The sequence below is a fragment of the Furipterus horrens genome, unplaced genomic scaffold, assembly GCF_987537825.1.
Source record: "Furipterus horrens unplaced genomic scaffold, mFurHor1.1.pri manual_scaffold_6, whole genome shotgun sequence".
In the NCBI taxonomy this organism is placed as follows: Eukaryota; Metazoa; Chordata; class Mammalia; order Chiroptera; family Furipteridae; genus Furipterus; species Furipterus horrens.
The window spans coordinates 90960671-90987523 of record NW_028327176.1 but is presented as its reverse complement, the minus strand read 5'-3'; the positions used below and the strand labels follow the sequence as shown (position 1 = coordinate 90987523).

The window sequence follows — 26853 nt, the reverse complement described above, 5'->3', positions numbered from 1 at the left end:
ATATTTTTTAAAGGAACAGATTTGAGGCCCCTTGATTTAAACAGAGAACCCCAGAATGTGGATTTCAGATTTTCCTTTTTCTTTCTTCACTTTGTATTTTATATAATTTTTGTCATTGTTATTTTTGGTTGTTTTACTTAAAAGTATATATTCTGAAATTTAACATATCTTTCTTTGAGAGCTGTATAGGAAAAGGTTTGAAGCAACCTAGGTCACAAACAGACTGAAAAAGCAAATTATGTTACCAACACACAACAGAATAATTGGCAGCTGTAACAAAGCAAGAGGAAGTTCCTTATGTACTGACACGGACTATCACCACAAGCAAGGGACAGAATAGTGCATAGTTTATAATCATTTGTGCAGAAGAAAGGAAAAGATCACACAGGTATCTCTGCTTTTTCACAGAGAAATCTCTGGAAGGACACAGGGAACTGGGAGCACTCCTTGCCTCTGTGCAGGGAAGTGGTCACTAGGGACAAGATTGACAGGCTTTTCACTTCAGGTCCTCTTGTACCTTTGGATTTCAAACTGTTAGGGATAAAGAAGCCAGTCAGTGACTCTCAAACCAATAGAAGATAATTAACAGATGAATCATGGAAAAGGGGCGAGGAAAAATGACATTCCGCAGCTCCTCACACATATCTCTGGGATCAAAAGGAGGAAGACTGTTGTCACCAAACACAGAGAAATGGGAAGATGTGTCTAGATAACTTTGCAAATAAATTGGGATAGACCTGTAACTAGATCTCCCTTAGTTAATCACACCCTGAGTTAAGCAGTTAATCATGTTAGATTGTGAACCCAGATTAACCAGTAATGGAGAAACGGGGGAGAAGGAGAGGGGAGGGGGAGCTAATCGCATTAGAATAAAACCAGTTTTCTTTGTCTACTTCGAGTATGCATGCCCCTGGCTGGCAGTGCACTGGACTCTGCAGATTTGTGAATAAATGCCTCACTGTGATGCTGAAGTCCTGTGTCCCGGTGATTTATTGTGAGTGTTTCTCACAAAACCATGTGACCATATTACCTAGTCAAACAAATGTGTATCTGGGGAGCATTTGAGATCTTGCTCCCTGGTGTATTTTGTCAGTTTGGCTTAAATTAATTCTTATAAAAAATGTTTAAATGTATATTTGTACTTGTCTAAAAATGATTATATGTGAACTTCAAAGTAATGAATAAGAAATATTTACATATGCTCACATAATCATATAAACAAAACACATGTAGAGGATAAACAGGAGATTATTACATCAAGATGGTAATAAATCTTTTCTTTCTTTTCTATTTCCCCACAATTTTTCTGATGTGGTTATGATAGATATTTTATTGTTTTTTACTTACGTCTTCCTTGACTGTTACAGAAACAGGGGAGTCCAAAAATCCCCAGAGCTTTCAGCTGGGGGATGGGGAGAAGGAAGCAGCTTTCAGAATGCCTCCACATGCCTGAGGCTGGTGGCTAGAGTCTTTCTTATGCAAATGGCTTTAATGCATCCAAAGCCTCAGGGAGATGGGAGGAGTCTTGAACCAGGGGACAGTATGGAGAAAGCACACAGAGCCTACGTAAGGGTCTGTGAATGGTCAGAACTGTTTGCAACGCCCACTGCGTCAGATGACGCAGTCAGGGATATATAAGCAGCTGCAGACATTTTAGACTCAGACTCTCTCTGGCTCTCTGACTCGGGTTCTCACTCTGGGACTCTCTCTGGCTCTCGCTCGTGCTCTCTCTCTGAGACTCTCTCTCTCAAGCTCTCGTTTGGGCTCTGGCTCTCACTGGCGCTCTGGCTCTCGCTCTCACTCTGGGACTCTCTCTGGCTCTTGCTCGTGCTCTCACTCTGAGACTCTCTTGCTCTCTGACTCAGGCTCTCTCGCTCTCTCGCTCTCTCGTGTGCTCCCTCCATGTGGCTTGGTGAAGGGGCCTTCTCCATGTGGCTTGGAGAAGGGGTCTCCAGGCTGCTTTAACAGGCTCTCGCCATGCGGTTTTGAGGAGGAGAGAAGATCCACGCGGTTTGCAGGAAGAAGGCAGTTTGCAAGGAGGCTGAGAATCCAGGTGGTTCTGCATTGAGAGCTGGAGGGCACCACAGCACAGAAAGGACCTCCCCAATCAGGATTGAATGATTGGCAGCTGCTGGTAAAGCTGAACTGTGTTTGGAAAGTAGGGAAACGGTTTCTCTAACTTTCCTAAAACTAGCCTGGTTTGGAAGAGGGGGAGGCAAGGATATGTGTTTGTGGGTATTTTAAAGAGCATAAGACTTAACAACAGAAATCCGCAAATAACTAAATCTATATAACTGTTAAATAAACAATTCTTTTTCTTTTCACCAAACTCTGGTATTGAGAGTTATAATTTTGGCGGCGGGCAATCGGGCCCCTAACTAAAGAGCCCGTGGGTTTGTTTTCAACTGGAGCAGCCCAGGGGTTCTGTAACATGACCACACCACTATTTTAATTAGTACAAATGGTAAGAAAGATGAAAATAAAGACTAGAGACTCCAGAATCACAATTTCACAGTATGTTCAACAAAGGAAAAAGCCAACCACTCCTTAAGAGTTGTCAAGTCAATAGCTTCAACTCCTTTATGAAAACTACAAAGAACGATTCTCTGGGTAGGCATAAGAAGGTAACGGAGCCCCGGCTGATATGGCTCCGTGGATTGAGTGCTGGCTTGTGAACCGAAACACAGGTTTGATTCCCTGACCCACCTCTGGAACAAAAAGGAGCTTGACAAGATGCTTGACAGCCACAGGCTTGACAGAGCCCATCTGCTATGGCCATGATCTTGGGCTTGGCTTCCAGGCTGACATTCACTTGAGTTTATCATCTGATACAGTCACTTTCTTGGTTGCAATTTATGAGCTGCCAGTGTTTACTTGTGAGACTGGGAGCTGGAAGGGAAGGAAGACAAATACACCAAAGCCCAGCTGAGCAACTATTAAATTTTACATTTTATTTCCAGGAAATGACATCTTGTTTTCACAAAGAGGTATTCCATCCTCTCAAACAGTGGCTGCCTTAACGTTTAGGGGCAGCCATAGGGGTACATTCAAGCTGTCCAGAACAAATGTCAACAGAGGTGCTTCAGAGATACCAAAAGAGTAAAAAAACAACAACAAATTTTAAAGCGAAAAGAACTATATAACCATTCAACATAAAATGAGGCAGTCTGTTAAGTACCCTGAAGCCGTGGGGCGGTGAGTACCAAGGTCCTTCAGACAATGGTGGCAGCGGGCCTGGCCTGCATGGGAGGCTCGTGATGGAGAACTCCCTGACTCAGACTCCGTCCCACGCAGACTCGTCCCATGTGGCTCTCCCATGCTCTGTCTCAGTGCGGCCCCAGGCCAGCCCATAGAGAATCCTCCAGACCACTCCAAGCTTCCACTGCCTGCTGGTCTTTCAAAGGCCCTTGCAGCACAATCGTCACAACCGTCTCTTTGCTTTGGAGAGAAAGAAAAAGAGATAAAGAGGAGCATGCATGGCCCTTCTCTGACCTCCCTACTGCCACCCTCAGTCTCTTCCTCACAGTAGCCATGAAAAGAGAAAACAGAGGTCAGATCACGCACGTCACTCTGCTCAACGCTGGCTCCTCACTTCTCCCAGGGTGAGAGTTAATGTCAAGTCTCTCCAAAGGCCGGGAAGGCCCCACACAACCTGCCTCCCGCCCAGCCTCCTGGCCTCACCTCTCACTCCTCTCCTGGTCTCACTCTACTGTAGCCACACTGTCCTCCTTGCTGTCCACCCCACAGCCCAAGCACCGCCCCCCTTCCTATTCCCTCTGTGTGGGACACCGTTTCCCCAGACGCAGCATGGCCTCTTCCTGCAGAGCTCCGCTCAAATACTACCTTCTTGGGGACGCCTTCCGTGACTACCCCACCAAAAGCTGCTGCGCTCTCCCATCACTCCCGACCCTTTCTTGTTCTATTTTTCTCCATAGTACTAATCACATCTAACTTATTAGATCTTCACTTTTCTTTTTATTCCTTGCACCTAAGAGGTGACTGACACTAAGCTGGCCCTCTATAAATATATGTTGAAGGAAAGAGGAAATTGCATCCGCAGTGACTGACAGGGAGAGGTAGGAGGTCTTCCAAAGTCCAGAGAGGGAGGAGGTTGGAGGGGCTAGTTACTGGCTTCCAATCTTTTCTGACAGCTTCTGCTTCCTCGATTCTGGAGAAGCAGGAATCCTGGCTACACTAAGGGTACAATAAAGCCACCAAGGAAATTGTCCCCTTCCCTGAGACAGGTCTGGAACACTTTGGCAGGAGGATTGAAAGGGTCATAAAAATTACTTTTCTCCCACTTCTGGGAGGTGGTTGAGGAGGGACGTGTGTGGGGTGGGGCCCGCCCACAGCCTCGGAGAGCTGGGAGAACCTTGTGAGACTCCCTCTCAGCTAAGGGCTTCGCCTGACAGCTCACAGAAAAATGCAGAAGTCACAAGAATGAAATTCTCTTGACTCCCCTCAGGCAAATTTCCTTGCCTGCCCTCCCACATTATTCTTTCCTCTAGGAAACAGAGTGCGCCCTCCTCCATCTGTGCTCTCTCTGCATTGGCTCCCCTCCCCCCTGCCTTCCTAGGAACTGTGCCCCACCCACTATCTCGCTTCCCAGCATCTCCTCCTCTACAGGCTCCTTCCAACCAGCAACTGAACACGCTCAAATCTCTCCTGTCTTTACAAAACAAAATAAGCCCTGGCCGGTAGCTCCGTTGTTTAAAGCATCATCCCAATATAGAAAGGTTGTGGGTTTGATCCCTGGTCAGGACACGTACAAGAAACCACCCATGAATGCATAAGTAAGTGGAACAATAAAAATCGATGTCTCACTCCCCCCTTCTCAAATCAGTAAAAAAATATATTTAAAAAAAATGAAAAATTCCTTTACCCTGACTTCCTCCTCCAACAACAGCCTTCTCTAGGTGCTGCTCCCCATGCCTGTAGCCAAATTTCTGGAAGAACTTGTCTATTCTTACTCTAGTCTACTCCTTCACCTCATACCCGTTCTCCAATCCACTGCAAACTGGCTGCTGACTCCACCAGCCCCCACATGAATCCTAGATAGTCATCACCGTCCCCCACACCACTACATTCGGAGGGCGGCTTTTGCCTCTATTCTTGTTCTCATCACCATTTATCTTCACTGCAGCCACATTAACTTACCCAGAAAAATATAAACGTCAACAGTCACAAAATCTAGTTTTCCCACAGACCTGTCTAAATCTTTCAGTCTAGAAGACCTTCATGATGCAGTCCTAGGCAGGACTGGTTCCATCCTCTGCTCACCACGCTCCCTTAGCAGCTTCAGGCCCGTCACTCTGCACTTGTTCCAGCCCTCAAATTCCTCCCACTTTCTTGCCCTTGGCCCCTCTACCTATGCTATGCACCCACCTCCTTTCCCCTCCACTTCTCTGCCGGCTCCTGACCTTTGCCTAGTACCTTTCACCTCTTTATTGTAACACATTACCACAGCCAGCCCGGCCCTGCATCTAGACTGGAAGTTGCACGAGGGCAGGGGCTGCAGTGCCCACCCACTTCTATTCCCCACACCTGGCACTAGGTAGGTACTGAAAAAAAGGAAAGGCCCAGAGAAAGGAACCGAGGAGATGTTCCTTTGGGGTTCGTTGTGGTTTATGTTTCATGGCCCAAGGGTAAGAGGTCCAAACTCTCCAGGATAGGAAAGCAGAAGGCAGTTCAAGCAGAAGCCCTAACCAGAAACAGGAGCTTGTCTAGTCCTATCAGGTTTCTTAAGAACAATAGTAACGGGCACTTGGACAAGATGTACATCCAGCTGATGCAGAGAAGCCTCAATGGTGATGTACCTAATTCTGTGGTTTTCTACGGGGGAGGGAAAAAGAGGAAAAAGAATACCAACTTACTTGAGCTTGCTCTAAAAATACCTTGTGTAGCCCTGACTGGTGTGGCTCAGTGGGTTGGGCACTGTCCTGCAAAGTGAAAGGTTGCTGGTTCAATTCCCGGTCATAGCACATGCCTGGGTTGTGGGTTCGGTCCCCTGTTGGAGCATGTACAAGAGGCAACTGATTCATGTTTCTCTCTCCCTCCCTCCCTTCCTCTCAGTCTAAAAATAAATAAATAAAATATTTAAAAAATTAAAAATAATAATACCCTACGTACATCTAGTGCTAAGTGCAGAAACCAAGAAGCTCTCAAGGAAAAGCTGCTTTGGTTAATGACACTACTCTATATTTACATAAGTGATCTTGTACAATAAGAAGTTCCTGGAAGGATGTCATAAAGTTGCACATTAATGTGAAGAGAGGATCCATTTAAGAGAGCCAAAATAACTCTGTTTTATTATTACAAAAAAAAAGCCAGGAGGAACTTCTGCTGTGGAAAACAGCAACAAGGGGTCTGGAGTTCTGAAGTCCCACCTGCTGGACTCCCCAAATGACCACTCATGCCACAGTGACGAGGCCAGGGCTGACCTTTGCTGACCTGCCTGCGGAGCGTGGACCTCTGGTGAGCGCTAAGCCCACCCACACCCACACTGTACTAAGGGCAAGGCCAGTACTCGCTAAGGCGCGCCCACCAGCTGGAGAGAAGGCCTGAGAGGAACACGAGCACACACTAGCGCTGTGGCACGGATGGCATGGTTCCCTCCAACCCAACCATGTATGCATTTGGGGTGCACTAAAGGATCATTGTTGTAAGGAGGTCAATCTCCTGAGCTGTGAAAGCCTGCTGGGTGCTGTGATGAGGTGGTAGCTTTGGAGAAGGGGAGAGAAGACCCTCCACCACAGAGCACTAGTCAGAACAGGCTTTTGATGCCCAGATGGAAGGACCATTCAGAAATCTCACGGACTACACAGTGAACAAGACATTCGAGGTTCTACATATATGCATGACCCATCGACATGGACAACGGTGTGGGAATTGTTTGAGGCAGTTAAGGGGGAGCTGGGTGGAAGGGACAAAAATTGGCACAATTGTAATAGTGTGAACAATACAATATTTTTAAAAATCAAAAATTTAAAAAGTAAAAAAAAGAAAAATTAAGAAATTAGAAGTTCTAGGACTTCCTGGGGGGCTACTCCATATATTCCAATATCTTAGAAGCTGACGTCTAAGATCACAGTCCCTTCCCCACTGGGTGAACAGTTCCTATGCTGCCCTTTGACACTTCCAGCTGTGCTTCTGAGATGCCAATCAGGGCGGCAAGGGAGACACCACTTAAGGGAAAAAGAAAGAAAAAACAATAGGAAGCAAAAGAGAAGGGAAGGGAAAAAGAAGGGGCAAAAATGGAGGGTGGTTTGCACTATTAAGAAAAAACCTTCTAGTAATAAGTCCGCTAATTTTCTATCCCATGACAAATTTGTGAAGGGTACATTTTTAAAAGTCAAAATTTTTAAAGAGTGCAGCGTTATACACTGTTTGTATGCATGCATGTGGACACCCCCACCCCATGCTACCCTTGCTGAGAGCTGCAGTCCCTTAGACAAACACTGTCCTATGCCAGGCTGACTTCATGCACATGACCCTCTCGATTCCCTAGGGGCCGGACTGAGTGGATTAAAAGTACTTGCCAACAAGTAACCTCTGTGGATGAGGCAGCCTTGCCAACACTGTTACTGCTGCCATTCCCCAAATACTCCTTTCCTCAGCTCTTTCAGCAAGAGATGACGGCAACATCAGGGACAGCCTTCGGGTGGGCAGGCAGATACTCTCTTCAGAGACTGCCAGTGTCTTGTGTCCTGTGTCTGGATCACCCTCCTGATAGCCCACAGGAAGCAGGCAAGAACCACAGGCCATGTGGTCCAACCTGGGCCAATCTTCCTAAAGACCCCAAGTTCTGGAGGGGCGTGTCTCACAATCCAGGGAGGCTGTGACTCATGAACCTTCCTCCCACCTCAGCCCCCTTGAAGGTTCACTAGAAGAGCATCAAGGGAGCTGGGGAGTGTCGTTGATAAAGCCCATGAATTGGAAATCACTGCTATAAGACACCAACAAGATTTTATTTCTAGATAATTTGTTTTCTTCTTTTCTGAGCACCACCCAAAGAAATTGCTAGGGAAAGCTGAAAGTGAGAACGTTAACACTCTTGTTAACCAAGCAACATTTAATGAGAACCAGAGAACAAATGGGGGAGGGGAAGCAGCTGACGGACTGCTCTAGCATCTCACCAGCTCGGAGGGAGGGCCTCTACGGGGGATGTCTTCCCACTGGAAAAAATCTCACGTCAGGATCCCAGAGAATTACAATTACTCATGCGACAAGCACTTATTGGATGTTCCTTATCAGCCCCAGCTCCAGAGCACCCTTTCTTCAGCACAGGATCTGTTATCCTAACATTCTCCTCCTCTCCTCTATAATCTGGCCTCCCAGAGTTTACGAGGAATCAACGGCTAATCAGTCACGAGGCATTACGCCTCCCTCAGGACCTGGAGTTTGAAGAGAACACCAGCCAGGGAAGCCTCTTGTGGCTGCTCCTGGCGGGATCAGAGCCCATGCTGCCCGACAGGCCGGTCTGCCTCTGTGGGCGTGTGCTCAGAGCGGCCGCCATGGGGAGCACAGCCCTGCCTCCAGGTCAGAACTTTGACAATTACAGGCTTGCCAATGCTAGTTCCCAGATCCTAAGTTTGGTCCTTTTCAAAATTCTGACGCACTGAGGATTAAACCAGCTTTCAATTGGCAAGGAAGGCTGGTATTTGAAATGAGAATGTTCTCTTAGCCCCACACTGTAGATCAGTGAAGCTGCTGATGGTGCTGGCACATGTTCCCCTAAATCGGGCCACAGAACCTTCTTTCTGTCTCCAGAGAAAACCTCAAAGCTGCACTCACTGTGATAACTGCAGAAACTGAAACTGGTGCCAAAACGGTCTCAGCCAATGACTGCAATAGGCAGGCTGATTTGGCTGGCTGTGCAGGCTCCTAGTGTTACCAAAAAGGCAGAGGCACCCTCTTTAGCCTTTGGAGAGAAAAGGGAGTTTGATACTCTTTCCCCTTCCATGGCTGCATGAAACCACCTACCGACCTTGGACTTGTGAGAAGAAACCTCATCAATGCACTGGGTAAAGAAAGTACTCAGTGTCCCCATGCCCACCCAGTTCCAGCACACTTCAGCTCAAAGGCTGACCTTGGTCACATCTGGGTTCCAACCCCTGCTCCTCTCAGAAAGGAAAGAAGAAACGGAAGGCATTCACAATGCCTCCTCGGTAGATGCTCCCTGAGCCTTGGCTGTCCTCATGCTGCTCTGGCACCATGTAGATGCTCTATCTAAGTGGACCACGAGGGGGTGATGCTAGGAACAAGTCACTGCTTCTCATACTCCTGCGCTTTGCTTGCCCTAATGCCTCTGCTTGGAAAGCTACCCATTAGGGAAGCTTTAAATCTCACTTCGAAAGGGATTTCTTCTGTGAAGCTTTCTCCCGTACCTCCACCTGCCCAAGCCAACCTGAGTGTCCCCTCCTCTGCAGTTTCCTAGCACCGTGTTGTGGAACTTGTCACACCACCTACTGCCCTATCACCTCCCTAGACAGGGACCCTGTGCCATGAGATGGAGAGACAAGGCTTGTCCTGGTCTGCAGTGCAGTGTTCCTATATGTGCTTATGGAATGATGGGAGGTGGCGAGGAAGAGCAATGGGATTCTGCCAGAATCAAGTGGCTCCTGGGAGGTAAAAAATCTCTGAGGGCTTAAAACTGATCATAAAATCCAACAGCACACAGCTGTCAAAAAAGTGGAAAATACCTTGGTTCTAGAGAACCCTGAGGGCCGCCCCTCCCTCCCACAGGTCAGAATGCCTTCCTTGAGTAGAGAAGGCTTGAGCACACTGCCTGGTCAGCACCTGCACCACCGGCTATGACAGGCTTGCTGCCTCTGCTCTGGCTGACCAACTGAGGGCCAGTTGCAAACCACAGCCTCTTGGAAATCAGCATCAAGTTCCTGGCCCTTCTCAAAGCGGCTGATACTTGCCAAAGGGCTAGGAGAAATGAAGCAGTGGAGAGAAGATCCTGTTGTTAGAGGTGTGGTGTTTAAGCCTTTAGCTTCTCTGAACTTAGGCAAAGATACATCCCGAAACGTATTACCGCTGGCCAGGTGGTGGGAAACGCTGTAAAGGCAGCAAGCTTCTGGTTCCTCTGTCAGGTCTTTGTGTGCAGCCACCAATGGCTGTCACAGCATGTTGGACATGAAGCTTTCTCAGAAGGCAGTGCTATACTAGATTATTAGAGGGGCCTAATGTAATAATCAAATGTACCCTGCTTCTATGCTCTCTCATCCCTACCCAATTACCAGTCCTTCCCATCCACTAAATTCCTTGTGCTTTGCCCCAGGACATGTCCTTGTGCCACAAGGACATTCAAGTTTTAAGAAGAGTAGCTCTACAACCCTCAACACAGCAGGTGGCAGGTGTGATGAGATTACTTGGTTAAATAAGCAGGCTTTCACTGTGGAAGTATGGCTCGTTAGGGAAACCTGTTGGTAAATATATTAGGATCCCTAGTGATAGCACAATAGGATTAAATTTCTCTCTCTTTGGGTTAACATTATGCCCAATTTGTGTAATTAAGCTAGGACTCTGATAGGGAGAATCTGTATATGATTTCTTCAGACATTCAGGTGTGAATCTAGACTTGTACGTATACAATTTATAATTGATTGTATACCCAATCCAAGGGTTTTGCAACACCTGGACAGCAACTAACCTGTCTTGAACAATAGCATCATCTAGTGACCAGTACAGCAAAGTGTCTACGTTTCTAATCACATCTTTCTTTTTACCCCTATAACCAAGCACATACACTTAAGGCTCCCTCTTTCCTGCTGCTCAAGCAACTCAGTTAATTCTACTTCAACTCTTTCTCACATATTCACTACCTTTTTCTTTTTAATTTTAGAGAGAGACATGAAGAGGGAGAAAGAGAGAGGGAAAGTGAGGAGGGGGAAGGGGGAGAGAAAGAGATAGACTGATTAATTGATTTGTTGTTCCACTTACTTATGCATTCATTGGTTGCTTCTTGTATGTGCCTTGACTGGGTATCGAACCTGCAACGTTGGCAAATCAAGGATGCTCTAACTGACTAAGCTACCCAGCTATGGCTCACACATTCATTATCTTTAACTCCTTTTACTTTCCCCCATGTCTTCAACTTCCTCGTTAGCTCAAGAATCTTTCATCTGACTCTCTTCCCCAACCAAAAAAATCTGCCAGTTTGTAAGTACAGTACTTTGTTGAGGGCACTCACCATCTTGTTCATACCCACTCACCTTTTCGTCCCTTAATTAAGTCAATTCGCCGTTCTTTTACTTCTGAACTCAGATTATCTACCATCTTACTAATGCAATTGTCCAGAACCAGGGAGGGGGTTTTGGACTTGATGTCCTTCCGACAAATGGGACATTCTACTTTCCGTTTCATCCATTCATTGATACAGAAGGAGCAGAAACTATGGGCACAGTTCAAGGTGACAGCCTGCAACAGGAATGTGAACACACACATCAGAATTGTCAGGCTTACTTTCCCAGGGTGGTTATGATTTCAAAGCTAGGCAAAGCCAAGTAGATATTTAATCATAATCCTATCTAGAGAGCTAACAAAGGGTACCAGAAACATCCTCGAGGATAGGAAATTTTAAGTTTTAAGTCAGATGATTTATTTTCTTTCTCTAAATTAAGTTCATAAACTCAGGCCCCACTGAGGCTCATATGTCTGTTCTGTTCCACCAACTCAGGCCATTGCTAACCATGGGTTAGCTACCTTGCAAGCAAATGCCTTTGGACACAGGTAGGACTAGGAAGTGTGTGAATATCTGGTACAAATACATCACTAACTCTCTTATGAAAAGCAAATGGATGTCTTGTTAATGGTGAATTAGAACCTCAATTTTAATATACAAAGGGGAACATACATTGAAAACAGCAAATAGAATGGTAAGAGGTATCATCTCTATTCAAAAGAAAACAAAAAAGTAAAATAAATCTAAAAGACAACTAAAAAGACTGGGGGAGGGGGGAGGAGAAAAATGTAATGGGCTCACTGACAGTGCCTGAACCCCTAAGATAATAAGCCTATGAGAAGAGAGAAAACAGAAGGAGCCATGTTATTTGAGGGGCTCTTCTGAGTAAACCCAGATTTATGCCAGGGTACTTTTCATTCCAAGAATATAAACCATTCTCTTCATTACTCTTGTTTATGTACATCCCCTAAGATACAACCTTTTCTGAGGCTCAAAAGTCTTCATTCCTGCTTTTAGGATAGCAGTTGAAAATAACACAGAAATTATTTCTTTTTCAAATGCCAAGTTGAGCCCAGAAAGTCAACTAGGAGACATTCTGTTTACTATAGAAGGTAAATTCTTATAAACAGGACTAAAAACCTGTCTGATTAATGGAACCTTTTTCCAACACTGACTTTAAGAGGCGACCAGGAGAAAAGGTCAGGTGGTATACAATAAACAAGACACAGGCCAACTTGTCTGCTTTGTCTGTTTGTGTAGACACTCCAGGTTAGCTACCTTATCACATGTTCCCAGCCCCCTTTGCTTGTCTTCTTCTAGAAGAGTCTGTAAGCCTTGTCAAAACAACACTGACTAGGCTTCTTCTAAGTAGGGAACCAAATGACTAAAATTAAGGGAGAAATTTATGACCTGAAGTCTAAGTGGATCCAGAGCAAAAGAAACAGGTTTGCTCAGGAGAGATTTTTCAGGAGGCTAATAGACTGAGCCTCCTAAAGACCACCAGAAAAAAGGAAGCAGTTGGTATGCAGTTTCCCTTGTAAAGGAACCTGAAAAGCACTGTCATTTAACAACCTGAATTTAAACTTGTGGTATAAGATGAACTGGTCACAAATGATAGAATTTTCGAAAAATAAGAGTCTGCGCAAAAATATGGCAGGGCAATCAGTTGTAACCTAGGAGAGAGGTTTCCTTTTCATAAGGAGCCTTGAAGTCCCTGAAATATGTTCCACTTGTGCGCTGAATTCCCAATAAGCCACATCAATGACACTTAGCGCCCTGTTCAAAGGCTCCACTACATGCCCACTCACAGCACCGTGCCCACTCAGAGTAAGGAAAGAGTAGCTTTACTGACCAGCTTTATTCTGATACTTCAAAAATCTAATGCCACGTGGCCCTGTTTCCTCCCCAATAACGAAGGCTTTATTGCAGCTAAAAATATTGATTATATCAAATAAATACTCAAGAACAAAAGAGATAAGAAAAAGGACAGTAAAGTTAAAGAAGACTATACAAAAATAAATAAGTGGCCTCCTCTAGAGGTCACTTTGTAGTCAAATAGCGACGAGAAATTCCTACAAGAGAAAGCTCTTCAGAATGTTCCCCTGAAGCTGGAGCAGCCCATGTAGCTGAGGCCACACAGGGTTGGGAGAGTGACGAGGTTCACATGAGCCACCGTTCATGATGTTTATAATTACCTCTATGAAGTATTCTGAGCAAATAATACACTGGAGCTCATTCTCTAGCACGTCATTCACGTGACTAAGAACTTCTTCCTTCTGTGCTTGTACCTTCTCCTTCTCTTCCTGCAAAGACACACAATCCCTGCTGTCATCCAGTAGAACCAACAAGAATGCAAAACAGGACAGGGACCAGGATTAATCTTCTGGAGTAGAATTCAGAAGGAGTCTAAATTAAAAATTCATCCTGGTGGAGCAACACAAGGAATAAAACACCTTCCCCAAGGGGCACTATTTCTTAGAACTGCTTTCTAATATGGGGTGCTGTCTTCCTTTCTTTCCTCTCTCTGCTATTTCAGTATTTGTATTGTAGTTTTTGTCTCCTTCCCAAAATTAACTAATGGGAAAAACTGAAGGTAGCATACTAACCCCACCAACCACCCAAGACCTTCTAGAATGAGACATTAAGTGTCCCATAGTGAACTGCATTTCAGAGGTGATATAAAATCATCCTCCAAACCAAGAAGGCATTGGGTGAAAAAGAAGACATAAATAGTCCATAGAGGCAGAAAGCTTGAATTAGTGTGTAAAGTCCCTTGAGCTCTTTGTAGCTTCCTCTTCTGTAAAATAGGGATAATCCCTATATTCCCTGGGGGCTGGAGGTAAGAACAGTGGCCTCTTGAAGTACCTTCAGGCCCCAAGCTCTACGCCTGCCACTTCCCACTCCTGCAGAAGTCTGCGGTCCCCGAGACCAGACTGCCTGTGGACAACCTTCTAAGGGACCATCCTAGTTGTGCTCTCTTGAAGCAGACATTTATTTAAGTTAGTACCTTATCCTTCCAAAAAGAAAATATCAGGAGCCCCTGAGTGATAGAGGAAATGACGTTTAGGGTAATATAGTTATTTTTCATCTTTTATTTTCTCTTCTTTTTCAAAGCAAAGACTATCAGACTGCTTATGGCAGTGAGGAGGGTCTGAACCCATTTCTAACTACAGTCAAGTTCCCTGAAAACTTAAGAATTGCTGGGTTTAAAAAATATGGTGGTTTCTTGGAGGTTGGGAAAGAAGGGACCACGTGATTTTAACAGAGGATAAGGACATCAAACCAACGGAAAAGAGAGTCTCCTCCCGTCTCTCCTCCGCTCCAGGCCTGTATGTAAGAAGGTATGGGCTGAGCAAGGCAGTCAGACCTGGGCATTAATTTCAGGTCAGGGGTTATAAAGTGATAGCCTGTGGACTGGGTCCAGCTTAGTTTGGCCCTTATGGTACTGAAAGACAAAACAAAAAACTGAACACTGCTGCCAATATTTGAAAATTGGGATATTTTATGTAAACATATGGATTTCCATCTTCTGTGGGAAACTCAGACTTGAGAACACTGGGCTTGCGTTTCTGGATGGCAACAACTGGCTGCAGCAAAGAAAAGCCGCCTCCTGGGGCGCAGGCCTCTTTCCCGCGCACCTCTGTCCTCACAGGACACCTGACTCACTTCCATGGCCAGCCTGACCTCGGTGGGCATCTGAATTTATAACCAATTTAAAAGTCCCACCAATCTGATGTGGGAAATAATTACATAAATGCATGAGGATGAGCTATTTTTTTTATTTTGACTGCACCACTCCATAGCCTATGTCAGTGGGATGCGCTGAAGGACATGGACTAAACTGCAGGATGAGTGTCTTATCCCTAGCATTTCACTTCTGAATGAAGGAAGGAAACAGATGTCGTCTTACAGGCAGAACCTCCTATAGGCCTGAGTAATTTTACACATTATTTCCCCTGAGGCCAGGAACAGCCATATTCTCTCTCTCCATTCACCACAGCAACCCTTGCACTGTTGAAAATGCTGAGTTGCATGTACTAACCAAACTCTAGACCTTCATCTCCTTGCTAGTACCTTGGTCTGCTCCAATTCTTTGTTCTTGGCTTGAAGAATGGCTTCAAAGTCCTTCTTGTTGCGACTTAGCTCTTCCATTAGAGCTCGATGCTGCAGGAACATAGCAAACACACACTCAAGATGAGCTACACTGCATCTTCCTTTTACGCCACACATGCCTGCTCTGTCCCTCCCTGTATCAAGGGATGACTGACTGCAAATTTCAAAAAACCCCTGTTCCTTCAGGACATCTCACTTACCTGATGCCTTTTTTCAGGGGAGGGGCAAACAGGGCAGGAGGCCATCAAAACTTTAATCCCTCTGAAATAACCCAACGTCGGCGGCCATCGAAGTCACCTGAAGAGCTGCCATCCACAGAGTCTGATTCTGTAGGTTTCACTTGGGGCCCAGGAATGTGCATTTTTTTAAAGCTGCCCAAGTGATTCTAAAATCCAATGCTCAGGAACTCATAAGTAACTCTGAGGCTACCCAGCACTAGGAGTGGCTTTTAAGAAATAACCAGGGAGAAAATGGGATTCAGGGAAACTAGCTAATCATTTTCATTGAAATAAAAAAGGACCTTTAAACTACTTATTCTACAAATCACACACTACATGCTCACCAGGCAGTGCTGCCTACACCCTGCCTATGTGGTCGGGAACCAGGCACGCCCAGGAGCTAGCAGCTCTTTCATTGCGACTAACTGCCTACACGAATGTCAAGAGGTTTCACTTCCATGAAGCATAATTTCTGAGCTGCCTCATGCTTAAGAAAGCTTATATTTTAAATCTCAGCTCAAATCCTTTTTTAAAGAAGGTGGAGTAGAGCTAAATATTTCTGAAAAGAAATTACTCAAGAAACAAATTTTGAAATATGTGGTCTCTGAGAAAAGCAGTTACATCAGAAGGCCTGGGTAGTCATTCATCTTGACTGCCAATTAGATGTGTGTGTCTTATCTTTCTCATCTATAAAATGGGAAAACAGGTGCCCCTCCCACATCAGTGTTAATAATAAAATAACAGATTAAAAAGCATTCAGAAAAGTTTTTAAGCTCCATGTAAACCCAAGTTGTTATAATGGTCAGGTAAATGAAAAGAAATAGCTTCAGAGGGACCAAGAGGGTGGACCAAAATACAACCATGTTTCAGCTGAGAAAGTGGTACATCCTGCAGGTATGTTGTTATAGAACCATGACCAGAAAGTATCCCATTTTAGGCTAGTGAATGGAGACTGGCCATGTACCTCATGCTAAACAATAGTGTGCTTTCCTGACTATCTCAGGAGAGGTGAGGAGCTGGGGGTGCAGAGAACTCAGTGATCCCTCAGGGACTTCCAAGTAGCAAAACCTTACTCTTTTCCAATTTCAAAACACTACCTGAATATTAATTTAATACTAATCTAAATGGAAAACATGCCTACTCTCCCACCCTAGAAAATAAAAAAACTAGAAAATAAAATTTCAAAAAGAATGAATTAATTTTCACCTAATTCTTTACAAAGCTGTTTGTGTACCCCTCAAGGAAATTAAGGCAGGCACCTCCCAAGCTTTTAATAATATGTGGCTGTTAGCACTGTAAGAAGGTTGGGAGGTGGGTATGCAATAAAAGGATTCTAAGGATAAATTATTCCAAACAAATTCTAATAGGATAGCTCACTTTTTTCAAGGAGATATGAACCATACCACTAACCTGACTAAACCTGCATCAAACTACTAATTTTAATACATGAAAGAGAGAAGACAAAGCAGGTTTCCAAAATGCAAAAAAGTTTATAAAAATAATCAGAAGAGAGAAGTAGTCAAGTTAAGAGAAATAAATTACAGGCGATCTTTTAGGAGAATTTCATTCCTGTGAGGCCTGCCCTTTCAGTAAACGAATGTTTTGCTGATTGTTAAACTGCACATTCCCAGCCTGACCTAAAATGCTTCATTAGAACCTACTGCAACGGTTGCTGGATGGCTTCAACTCAGGAGCAGTGAGGAAATGGAGGCCCTTGCGGGCCTCGGTGCTTGGTGGTGGCCAAGTCACAGCTCGCCAGTCCCCTCTCTGCCTTCACCTTTGTGGAAATGCAGCCACTTCCTAATTGCTACAGGCTCCATTCCATCTTCACTAGAGCAGCTTCTGCTCAGATGAAGATGTAAGTTTTCATGCTGAGGTCTGGCATGTCTGTGAGGCTCCAATCTCCGCGCTGACGCTGTGAGCAGCTGCCACCTGCTCTATCTACAGGCTGGAGATGCCGCAGAGGTGTGCGCTAAGCAGCAGAGGCAGCCAGCGGCCACGCAAAGCCTGGCTGCCCCCACTCCACAGCCCACAATGGCAAGAGATAAGTTACCTCCTGCAGAGCCTGGGCCAGCTGTTGCTTCAGGTCCTCTTCTCCTTGCTCTTTCTCCAAACCCTGCAAAGCCAAAAACAAAATGGAAGGTTTCCCAGCTGGCAGGGGAAAAAAGAAACAGAAATCCAGCACCATGCAGAGCAGACCAGCTAGCATGAGCATCTGGAAGCAACAGAGGGCAGGAAGCAGGTGGAAACTTTCCCACTTTACTTCAAGCTCTTGGCAGTAAGGGATTTAAGCAGAATTAACTGCTCACCTCAGGGCTGTCCCTTCTCAGCCGCCACTCAGGCTGCTGTGGAGAAACTCTGGACTAAATCTCCAAGTCTCTTTTACTGCAAATACCGTTACACCCAAACGAGGTAAGCTGAAAGGTTCTGAGCAACCAACTATCTAAACACAGATAAAGCCCCCTAGGCTGGCACTCATGAGCTCCTCCATGCTTCTTCCCTTGATTTTGGCACCCTCTGTCTCTCACGCGGAGTCTTTTTACCACTTCCAACCTATAAACTGCTCCCCCTCCCACCTGGCCTGAGCTTAGGCTGTTATCTCCTCCATCGGACCCCTCCAACATGATGCCTTCCACATCATCACTACCCTCTGTCCAGCAAAAAAAAAAAAAAAAAAAAAAAAGATCTGTGTGAAGCAGCAAGGGTTAAATGAGCTACTGAACAAGTAGTCAGGGTAGGATAAATCCCCAGGGCTTGGTGGCAGAGGGAAATCCAGCTAATAAAGGACTAGATGCTATGAGCCACTTATATATGTTCCTCTCATACCTGGAGAAATTTTCTAAACCAGTCCTTTCTACCTTTCTTTACCACCTAGGCAGGAAAAAAGATTTTATAGCTATACCTGAAGCATGCCCAAAGCAGCCACAAATATTAATTAACAGTAACTCTTGTCCCTGAACACACAAGCCATTAACTGGTCTAGGAAAGGTGGCATTCAACAAAAATGGGAGATAAATGTCCCTGTATTAATTTCAAGAACTAGCCCCAGCTAGATAAGGAGAACAGAAAGGTACACGCAAGCAGTGTACCCTCTGAGAAAGATCTATTTAATCCATGAAATTTACAAATTGTTCAGAAATAAGCAGACATTCCTGGTTGTTCCTTACCCTGAATGAAGTAAACAAAAGATAAAAGCTTATTCACTTCAATCTTCATTGGCCTATCTTAGTTCTCAGTCAGCAACTTTTAATCAGTGAAGTGCATGAATTTTAAAAACATGCACTATCTATTTAGATAGGGGCACTGACCTCTTTTCCCTTAGATTGTCAAGTAAAAAAATGACAACAACCAACATAACAACAGCCATCCAGTGTGAATGAATCTAAATTATACCTTTTTTTTTTGTCAGATTGGCAAAAAATACATATTTTGGTGTGATGCAGAATAGTAGTAATTAGTTTATGTGTGGCATGAGATGAAAAAGGTTGAAAATCACTGTTCTAAGTCAACAATGGGGAATTCTTGACATTCAATATTACCTGAGCAAGTAGGAGGGAGTAAAACACGTGGCTCTTGCCAAATGGGAGCTGACATTTTAAGCAAGGACCAGGATCAGCCTGGAAGCTTTGCATAAGAGCTTGTCACCTAAGAAAATGCCTCAGGGATGGGGACACACTTGGCCTTCTCTTGACACGGTAAGAGAGTCATTATTTTTACCTTCCCACTAAAGGCACCGTGGAAGGTGGCTTATCACTCAACCCAACAACGAAGTCATGGTATACCTGTCCCCTGCCATGCTGGCAGCTCAGGACAAAAAGAAAAGCATGTTCTACCTTTGTAGCCTTCCACTTCCTGGGTTAGCTATAGAGCTAACAAGTTCCCAGGCACATCAAGGGCAGAGTAACCAGCTGACCTGTGCCTGCCTTGGAGCTAAGTGATTTGGCTTTGACCACAGAGCAAAGAAAAATAACTCATGAGGACAACTATTGGTTTAAAGGCAGTGTACTGTGGTTTGGTGGCATCTTGACCTTCCTCCAACCTCTCGCTGAATTTACCTTAGTTCTGAGATGCCTCAACTTTACATCCTGGGATCAATTACATCCTGGGGCTGGCACTGTCTGTCACCTTACTCCATCTTGGCACCCCGACTTTGGCTCTTGATCATCATGCTGAAGTTTTAACTCTGATTCAACCTTCTTCTCTTACCTCGACTTTTTCTGTTCCCATTCCATTTCCTATCCCTGGCGCTCAGCATTTGGTCCCTGACCCAGAAACAGAGCTCTGGCCAAAGGCTCACAAAGGGCCTACCCACCCGGGTGGTACCTGGAGATACTGCTGCTCCTCCTGGAAAGTCTTCTCTAGCTGCTCCACTCTGGCCTGCTGCTGGGCCTGCTCTACACAAAGCTGTGACTCTAAGTCCTGCAATTCCTGCTCCATTCGCACAACATTCTTGGAGTCCCCTTTTGGAGTCTGCTTTTTCTCATTCAGAACAGCTTCCTGTTTTTTCTGCATCTGTGTTTTGAGCTTCATAATCCTAGACATGGTCACCTTAAACAGCTCTAACCTGCTCTGAGATGCTAATGGGTGTGAGGCTTTCTGCTTCTCATGACGAAGCTCCAGGACTTCAGCGGGGCCGGAGGAAACATGAGCCCCTGTGGTGTTCTCACTTGGCTCAAGAGAAGTCAACTTAGGTTCCAGAGAGTCAGAGGGTTGACTGGCTATTTCACCTTTCCCATGTGACTTCAGCAGCTGACCAGGTTCACAAGACACTCTACTTATTTTGGATTTCCAATGTGAGGGGCCTTCAGCCTCAGAAGCCTCTAATTCATCCAAACTACATTTCCTTTTAGTTCTCATGCCCTTATTTTTTCCCATCAAACAGTTACTTGTTGGGGCAAGATGAGGATATATTGTCTCCCAGTCTTCTTCAGTAACTTCATATTCATATTCTGCACTCTCCTTGTTTTCCAGAGGCACCCCAAGCTGGATGTGGTCTCCCTTATGGATAGAATAGACCTCTAAAGGTTCTAGACGTACTTTGTTCAACCAAACACCATTCAGGCTCTGGGAAAAGAGAAAGAAAGACGAAATAAGCTTCATGATTTCCCTCCCCTTAATGGAATATCTCAAATGCTGCTGCAAAACCTCCTGTCTTTTGAAAAGGAAAACCCTTGAGCACAAACAGAAAAGGTTCATAAACCACTGTGCTTAGAAACAACATTCTTCAAACAGCACTTTGGCTTTTTACCTATATTTCACATTCATGCCTCCACAGAGAAATGTCTGTAAAACAGGCAGGGATCACCTTATTACTGGTGGATGGATTACTCAATTAAATGCAGTAGCTTTGAAAGAAACAGAAGTTTAATAGCCCCTATTGACATAAACTGGAGGCAATGGCCCAGGATTGAAAAAACTGCTATTAGTAAAGAAAGTAGCATCTAATGATAAGGTTCAAAGGTAGGTGTGACCAGGAAGCTAAGCAAGCACTGTCTCTGGATGTGCCCCCTGAGCCCATTGGTGAATGAGCAGAGCACTTTCCAGCACACATAGACCGAAAAAGAAGAATACCGATACTTGTCCTGGGGTCAAACTGCAGGTGGGACCTGACCCAGTTAAGAGCACCAGAGGTCCATGGGCAATACAGCACAGTGGTTAAGAGCTGGAGCTCTGGACTCAGATACACTTGGGTACTTAACCTACTGCACTGCCTTTGGGCTTATTGCTGCATGGCCTTCAGCAATTTATTTAACCTCTCTGTGGCTCAGTTCTGTCTATAAAATAGTGATAGTGCAGTACCTACCTTTTGGATTCCTGTAAGGAATAAATGAAAAAATACATGTAAACACTTAGCAGAGTGGCTCATATATAATAAATGCCTGATGAATTTTTACCTTATGGTTTTAAATAAATCATAGTTTAAGGGTTAAGAGCATGGAGCATGGAGCCAGACTGCCTGAATTTGTAATCTGGCTCCATCGCTTAATAGCTGTGTGACTATGGGCAAGTTTCTTAACCTCTCTATGTCCCAGCTACCACATCTATAAAATAGAAAATAACAGTCTCTCCCTCATGGTGTTTGTGTGGATTTAATGAAATTACATATGTAATATATTTAGAAAAGTGCCTGGCACACAGTAAGCATTATATAAGTGTTCTCCACTATTACTGTGTTCTGGCTCAATTTATCAACAATCACTTCAATTCTATGCTTAGCATCTTGCAAGGTAAATATCCTGAGCAAAAAATTGAAAGATATGAAAACAACTTTTAGCAGCTGACTGTGGAAAGCAAAGCACAAGGGCACATATAAGCAAATGTGGGATATAAGGCACAGCCTATAAATGCAGTGGAATATTATGTGAAGCTGGGTTAGCTAAGAGATGCTAAATGGGGATGATGGATTCTAAAACACTTGGAACAAATGCAGAATTTAGAGCTAAAGAAACAAGTGAGCGTTTTAACCCATATCAAGGACTTAACTTTGGGGGACATGCCCAGAGATGAAGCTCACAGCTGAATTGGTACTAAGATTTAAGTTTATGTTAGTACCTATAGCTACCGACTTTCAGCTGCAAAAATTACCTGGTCGACCCAAATACGAGGAATGGGGCCTTGACCACAAGGCACAGAGATGGAGGGGAGTAGAGACTGGAGCTCAGCTCTGGTTTGGTATTGGCCCTTGTTTCTGGTTTTATATCATTTGGCTTGAGCAGGGAGAGGGAGAGAAAGATGAGCATAGATACACATAGATATTTACAGAAAGACTGGCTTAAACCTGCTGCCTTTGGCCTATCCTGGCTTATCTGACTAACCTTCTCTCAACCATTCTATTCATATTCAGCCTGAGAAACTATGAGGAGTGATCAATTCTGCTGACAACATGTGGGAAAATACAGAGGAGGGAGATGGAGGTCAGGAGAATTTATTTGAGAACAATTTTATATAAGAATCAATTATATTATACATAGGAAAAAGTAATATGACACAGAAGGCCACCTAATGCCAAGGTACAGACATTTAAGAAAAATCTCAAAGGCAAAACCATAAGGTTAAGTAAAGAAAGAAAAAAGGTTACAGAAGCAGTCCAAGACTAGGGAGAACAGGGAATCCCTACAAAGCTGGGGCAAACTTTCAAGATATTCTGTAGCTTTCCACTAGATCCTCTCCACTAATTTGCCCCCTTCAGGGCCCTTTGGGCCTGAAAAATAAGCTCTCAAGTTTTTTCCATCACATTTTATTCTAGGATCCTTCATGTTTACCCATTTATCACATCCTGGTGACACCTAGTGGTATAATTTGGACCACAGCCCTGAGTCAGGTCTGTTCACAAAATGATTATAGAAAAGGATGAAGATACCATGGCTATATAAGAACAATCAAGTACTGGCCAGGATATGACCTCAAATACAATGGTTTAAATAAATCAAACTGTTTAAGCCTTTCTTTTTCAAAATTTTTTTATTGACTGATTGATTTCAAAGAGAGAGGGGAAGGGGGAGAGAGAGACAGAGAGACAGAGAAAGAGAAAGAGAGAGAGAGACATCAATTTGTTGTTCCACTCATTTATGCACTCACTGGTTGTTTCTTGTATGTGCCTTGACCAGGGACTGAACCTGTAACCTTGGCATATCAGGATGATGCTCTAACCAACTGAGCTACCCAACCAGGGCCACCATCACTATGTTTTAAAAGTTTCCCAGACTTCCTGCCAAGATGGAGGCCTAGACTGACATGCTCCGTCTCCCTCCACAACTAAGAAGGAATACAACTATTGCAAAACCAGAAATAACCAGAACTTCCAGAAAATAAAGCTACATGAGAGTCTAACATATGAAGTTGTAAATAAGTGCTGCTCATCTGGATGGGTAGGAGGGACGAAGCCGGGGTGGAGAGGTCAAGCTGTGCTGGCAGCGGCAGCTGCGATGACGGCAGCGGGACAGCGGTAAGCACAGACACCCATATTTAAGGGGAGGCAAGAAGTGCCTGGGGAGCACCCCTGACTGCAGATCAGACCCATCAGCTTGCGATTCCAACGCTAGGAAAAGCATACCCCTATTGCCTTGGACTGTGAGGGCCAGAGGACATGGGGACAGAGAAAGCTCCCGGTCTCTCAGTAGAGAGTGAACAGCAGGAATCCATCCTGGACCCCCGCCCCCACACAAAACGCCACAGCGTGGTGAGAAGGGTCACCCAATAGTGATGAGTGCAAGGGGCTCCGCCCCCTATAGCGTAGGATTTGTGACAGTCCCGCCCAGGAAGCAAAGGTAAACACAAAACTGTCAGGATGGCACAGATCATGATAGAGATCCTGGTGACACAGCTGACCAGCCAGCAAATATCTAATCTAACGGATCAGCAGATGGGAAATCTTTCTGAGACACAGTTCAAAGCTTTGGTTATATGAATGCTTATAGACCTAACAGCAGATCTTAAACAAGATGGGGAAGGAATGAAGGCCGGTCCTGCTGAAATGAATGAAAACACATATGAAACTAGTGGTGAGGGAAAGAAAACCAGGAATCCAATCAACATATTGAAACATAGGGAAGGAACAAAACAGTCAACCAGTGCAGAAAGAGGAAACAAAAAGTGAGGAAAATGAGGAGAGGCTCAGAAACTTATGGGACAGCTATAAGCAAGCCAACATCCGAATCACAGGGTTGCCAGAAGATAAAGAAGAAGAACTAGAAATTGAAAAATTGCGTGAAAAAATAATGAAGCACAACTTCCCTAACTTCGGGAAGGAAATAGACTTATAGGTTCAGGAAGCACAGAGAGTGCCAAAAAAAACTGGACCCAGGGAGAACCACACCAAGACATATTATAATCAAAATGTTAAAAATTAAGGATAAAGAGAGAATCTTAGAAGCAGCAAGAGAGAAGAAGAGAATTACGTACAAAGGGGTCCCAATAAGGCTATCAGCTGATTTCTCAAAACAAACTCTGTAGGCAAGAAGGGATTGGCAAGAACTATTCAAAGGAATGAAAAGCAAAAACCGACAACCACGATTACGCTATCCAGCGAAGCTGTCATTCAGAATAGAAGGGCAGAGAAAGTGCTTCCAGGACAAAGTAAACCTGAAAGAGTTCATCAGATCCAAATCACTCTTATATGGGATGTTAAAGGGACTTGTTTGGGAGAAAGAGGATCAAAACTAAGAACATTAAAATGAAAACTGTATCACAACAACCAACAACAGAAGCTAGGGAATCGAAACAAAGGCAGACTAAGTAGGCAACAAGAGTGGGAAAAGTGTTATAGGTATGGGGAACATATTGGGGGGAGGTCAGCGGGGAGGGGGAAGGGGGGAAAGGGAGGGAGATAGTACAGGAATTAAGAAGCATAGTAGGAGGGAGTAGAGTAGACAGGAAGAGGTTGAGAAGAACTATATGCACAACCAATGGGCATGGACTAAAAGGGGGGGACCACTGGGGGGAGTCACTGGGTGGAGGGGAACAAAAGGTAAAGAAATTGAGACAACTGTAACAGCATAATCAATAAAGCATATTTAAAAAAACAAAAAATAAAGAAAAATAAAAGTTCCCCAGATAAGGGCAAAAACTGCAAACAGGGTTGACAACCAGTGCTCTAGCTGCTGGAAGACCAGAAGCTGAATTGTCCCAAGCAGCAAGGTTTGTTCACACAGTGTATATCAAGAGAGACTTTAAATGCCAGAGCCTACAGGAGGACAAAGGTGGGAATCACCAATTAACAGGTTAACAGCAATATGATAGGAAAGGAAAATGGGAAAGGCTCAAACGATTTACCTGAGCCTCTAGGACTGGAGATGAACACACTCACCAAAGCATTTCAGATTGTGACTCTGAAACAGATTTTCTGAAACAGCTGGATACAAATACATAGGATGAACTATCTAAAGAGCTGCTTGATTAACTGAAATCTACAAAACTACAGCCATCTGCAGTTTTTAAAAAAAATTGATTTTAGAGAGAGAGGAACAGGGAAAGAGAGAAAGAAACATCAACATGAGAGGAAATATAGATCAGTTGCCTCCTGTACGTGCCCTGACTGAGGGACGGAACCCATAACCTTTTGGTGCACAGGACAATGCTCCAAACTATGAAGCCACCTGGTCAGGGCCCATCCACACGTTTGTGTGCAGAATAAGCAGTCCTCCAACGTTGTTTTTTTTCTAATTCAATTTTAAACCAAAATTGCATTTGTTGCATTTTTTTGTATCTGTCCTTAAGCTTTCCCTTTCTGGCCATTGCAGCATATAAGAGAGACCATTTTTTGAAGAAGGAATATAGTTCTGAGTTTTGAGTTATCACTAATATCCACCTCTTGAAAAGACTTGGCAAATGACTTCAGAGATGACCATAACAATAATATTCTGCAAATGAAATTCAAATCCTTCATCAGGAGAAGGCTGGTAAGGTATCATGCCAGAAAGAAAAGGAGCATTTGTTAAAAAAAAAAAAAAAAAAAAAAAGAGTGAGGGGAGGGGCTTACCTGTAAGAATAGTCACTCCATCAAAACAATCCAGTCATAGCTTCTCTCAAAACTCAGTTACCTCATGAACTGAATCAAAGCTAAGAGGCTTAAACCAGAAGACTTGGAAGAATCAGGCACCTACCTTTTCTCTCCTATCTGAGACCTGAGATAGGAGTCTTATGATAACAGCTCTGGAAGAAAAGGTGCAAAGCAAACACTGGAGAGCAACCTGGGGAGCGCTGTCATGATCTGTTGCTGGACAGGCTACCTCTGTGTCCCTGAGGTTGATGTTCAAGGATCATTAAAATCAATCAGCTGGTTGAAGCAGCTAGAGGAGCTCGAGACCTTCGTCCATTGTTCTTTATAAGACTATAAAGGGTCTTAAGTCTGAGAGGGAGGGACTGTTATTTTTTATTGTTAAAATAACTAATTTTTTATTTTTTAAAGAAGAATATATGAAAGGGTGAAGTGAGAGAGCTTGTATGTACGACCCATGGGCATGGACTTGGGAGGGGGTGCTGGGCGGAGGGGAGCAAAGGGGAAAAAATTGGAACTATTGTAACAATATAATCAATAAAATATACTTAAAAATCAGTCAGCTGGTGGTTTCCCAACCTCTCAAAATCTGCTATCTCACTTCTCCAAAGAGGACATACAGAGGGTCCATAGACATATGAAAGAATGCTCAACATCACTAGCCATCAGAGAGATGCAAATAAAAACCACAATGAGATACCACCTCACATCAGTCAGAATGGCCATCATCAACAAATCAACAAACAACTTGTGCTGGAGAGGATGCGGAGAAATGGGAACCCTGGTGCATTGCTGGTGGGAATGCAGACTGGTGCAGCCACTATGGAAAAGTTTGGAAT

At 44.3% G+C, this 26853-nt stretch overlaps 1 protein-coding gene across 2 annotated transcripts in view; it reads right to left on the bottom strand.

The window, feature by feature from the left end:
- Positions 1-2936: 2936 nt before the first annotated feature.
- The window catches only part of RNF8 (ring finger protein 8), a 40348-nt gene continuing 16431 nt past the window's right edge, over positions 2937-26853 (bottom strand). Inside the window, exons 3-8 of one of the 2 annotated variants that reach the window (XM_090282328.1) lie at positions 19843-20583; positions 17573-17635; positions 15263-15352; positions 13384-13491; positions 11220-11424; positions 3363-3438 (exon numbers count right to left, since the gene is read on the bottom strand). In XM_090282328.1, the coding sequence (XP_090138454.1) occupies positions 3422-3438; positions 11220-11424; positions 13384-13491; positions 15263-15352; positions 17573-17635; positions 19843-20583 (1224 nt within the window). In that variant the 3' untranslated portion in view covers positions 3363-3421. Of the gene's footprint in view, positions 3439-11219; positions 11425-13383; positions 13492-15262; positions 15353-17572; positions 17636-19842; positions 20584-26853 lie in introns of both variants that reach the window. The other variant, XM_090282327.1, reaches the window with a different exon arrangement.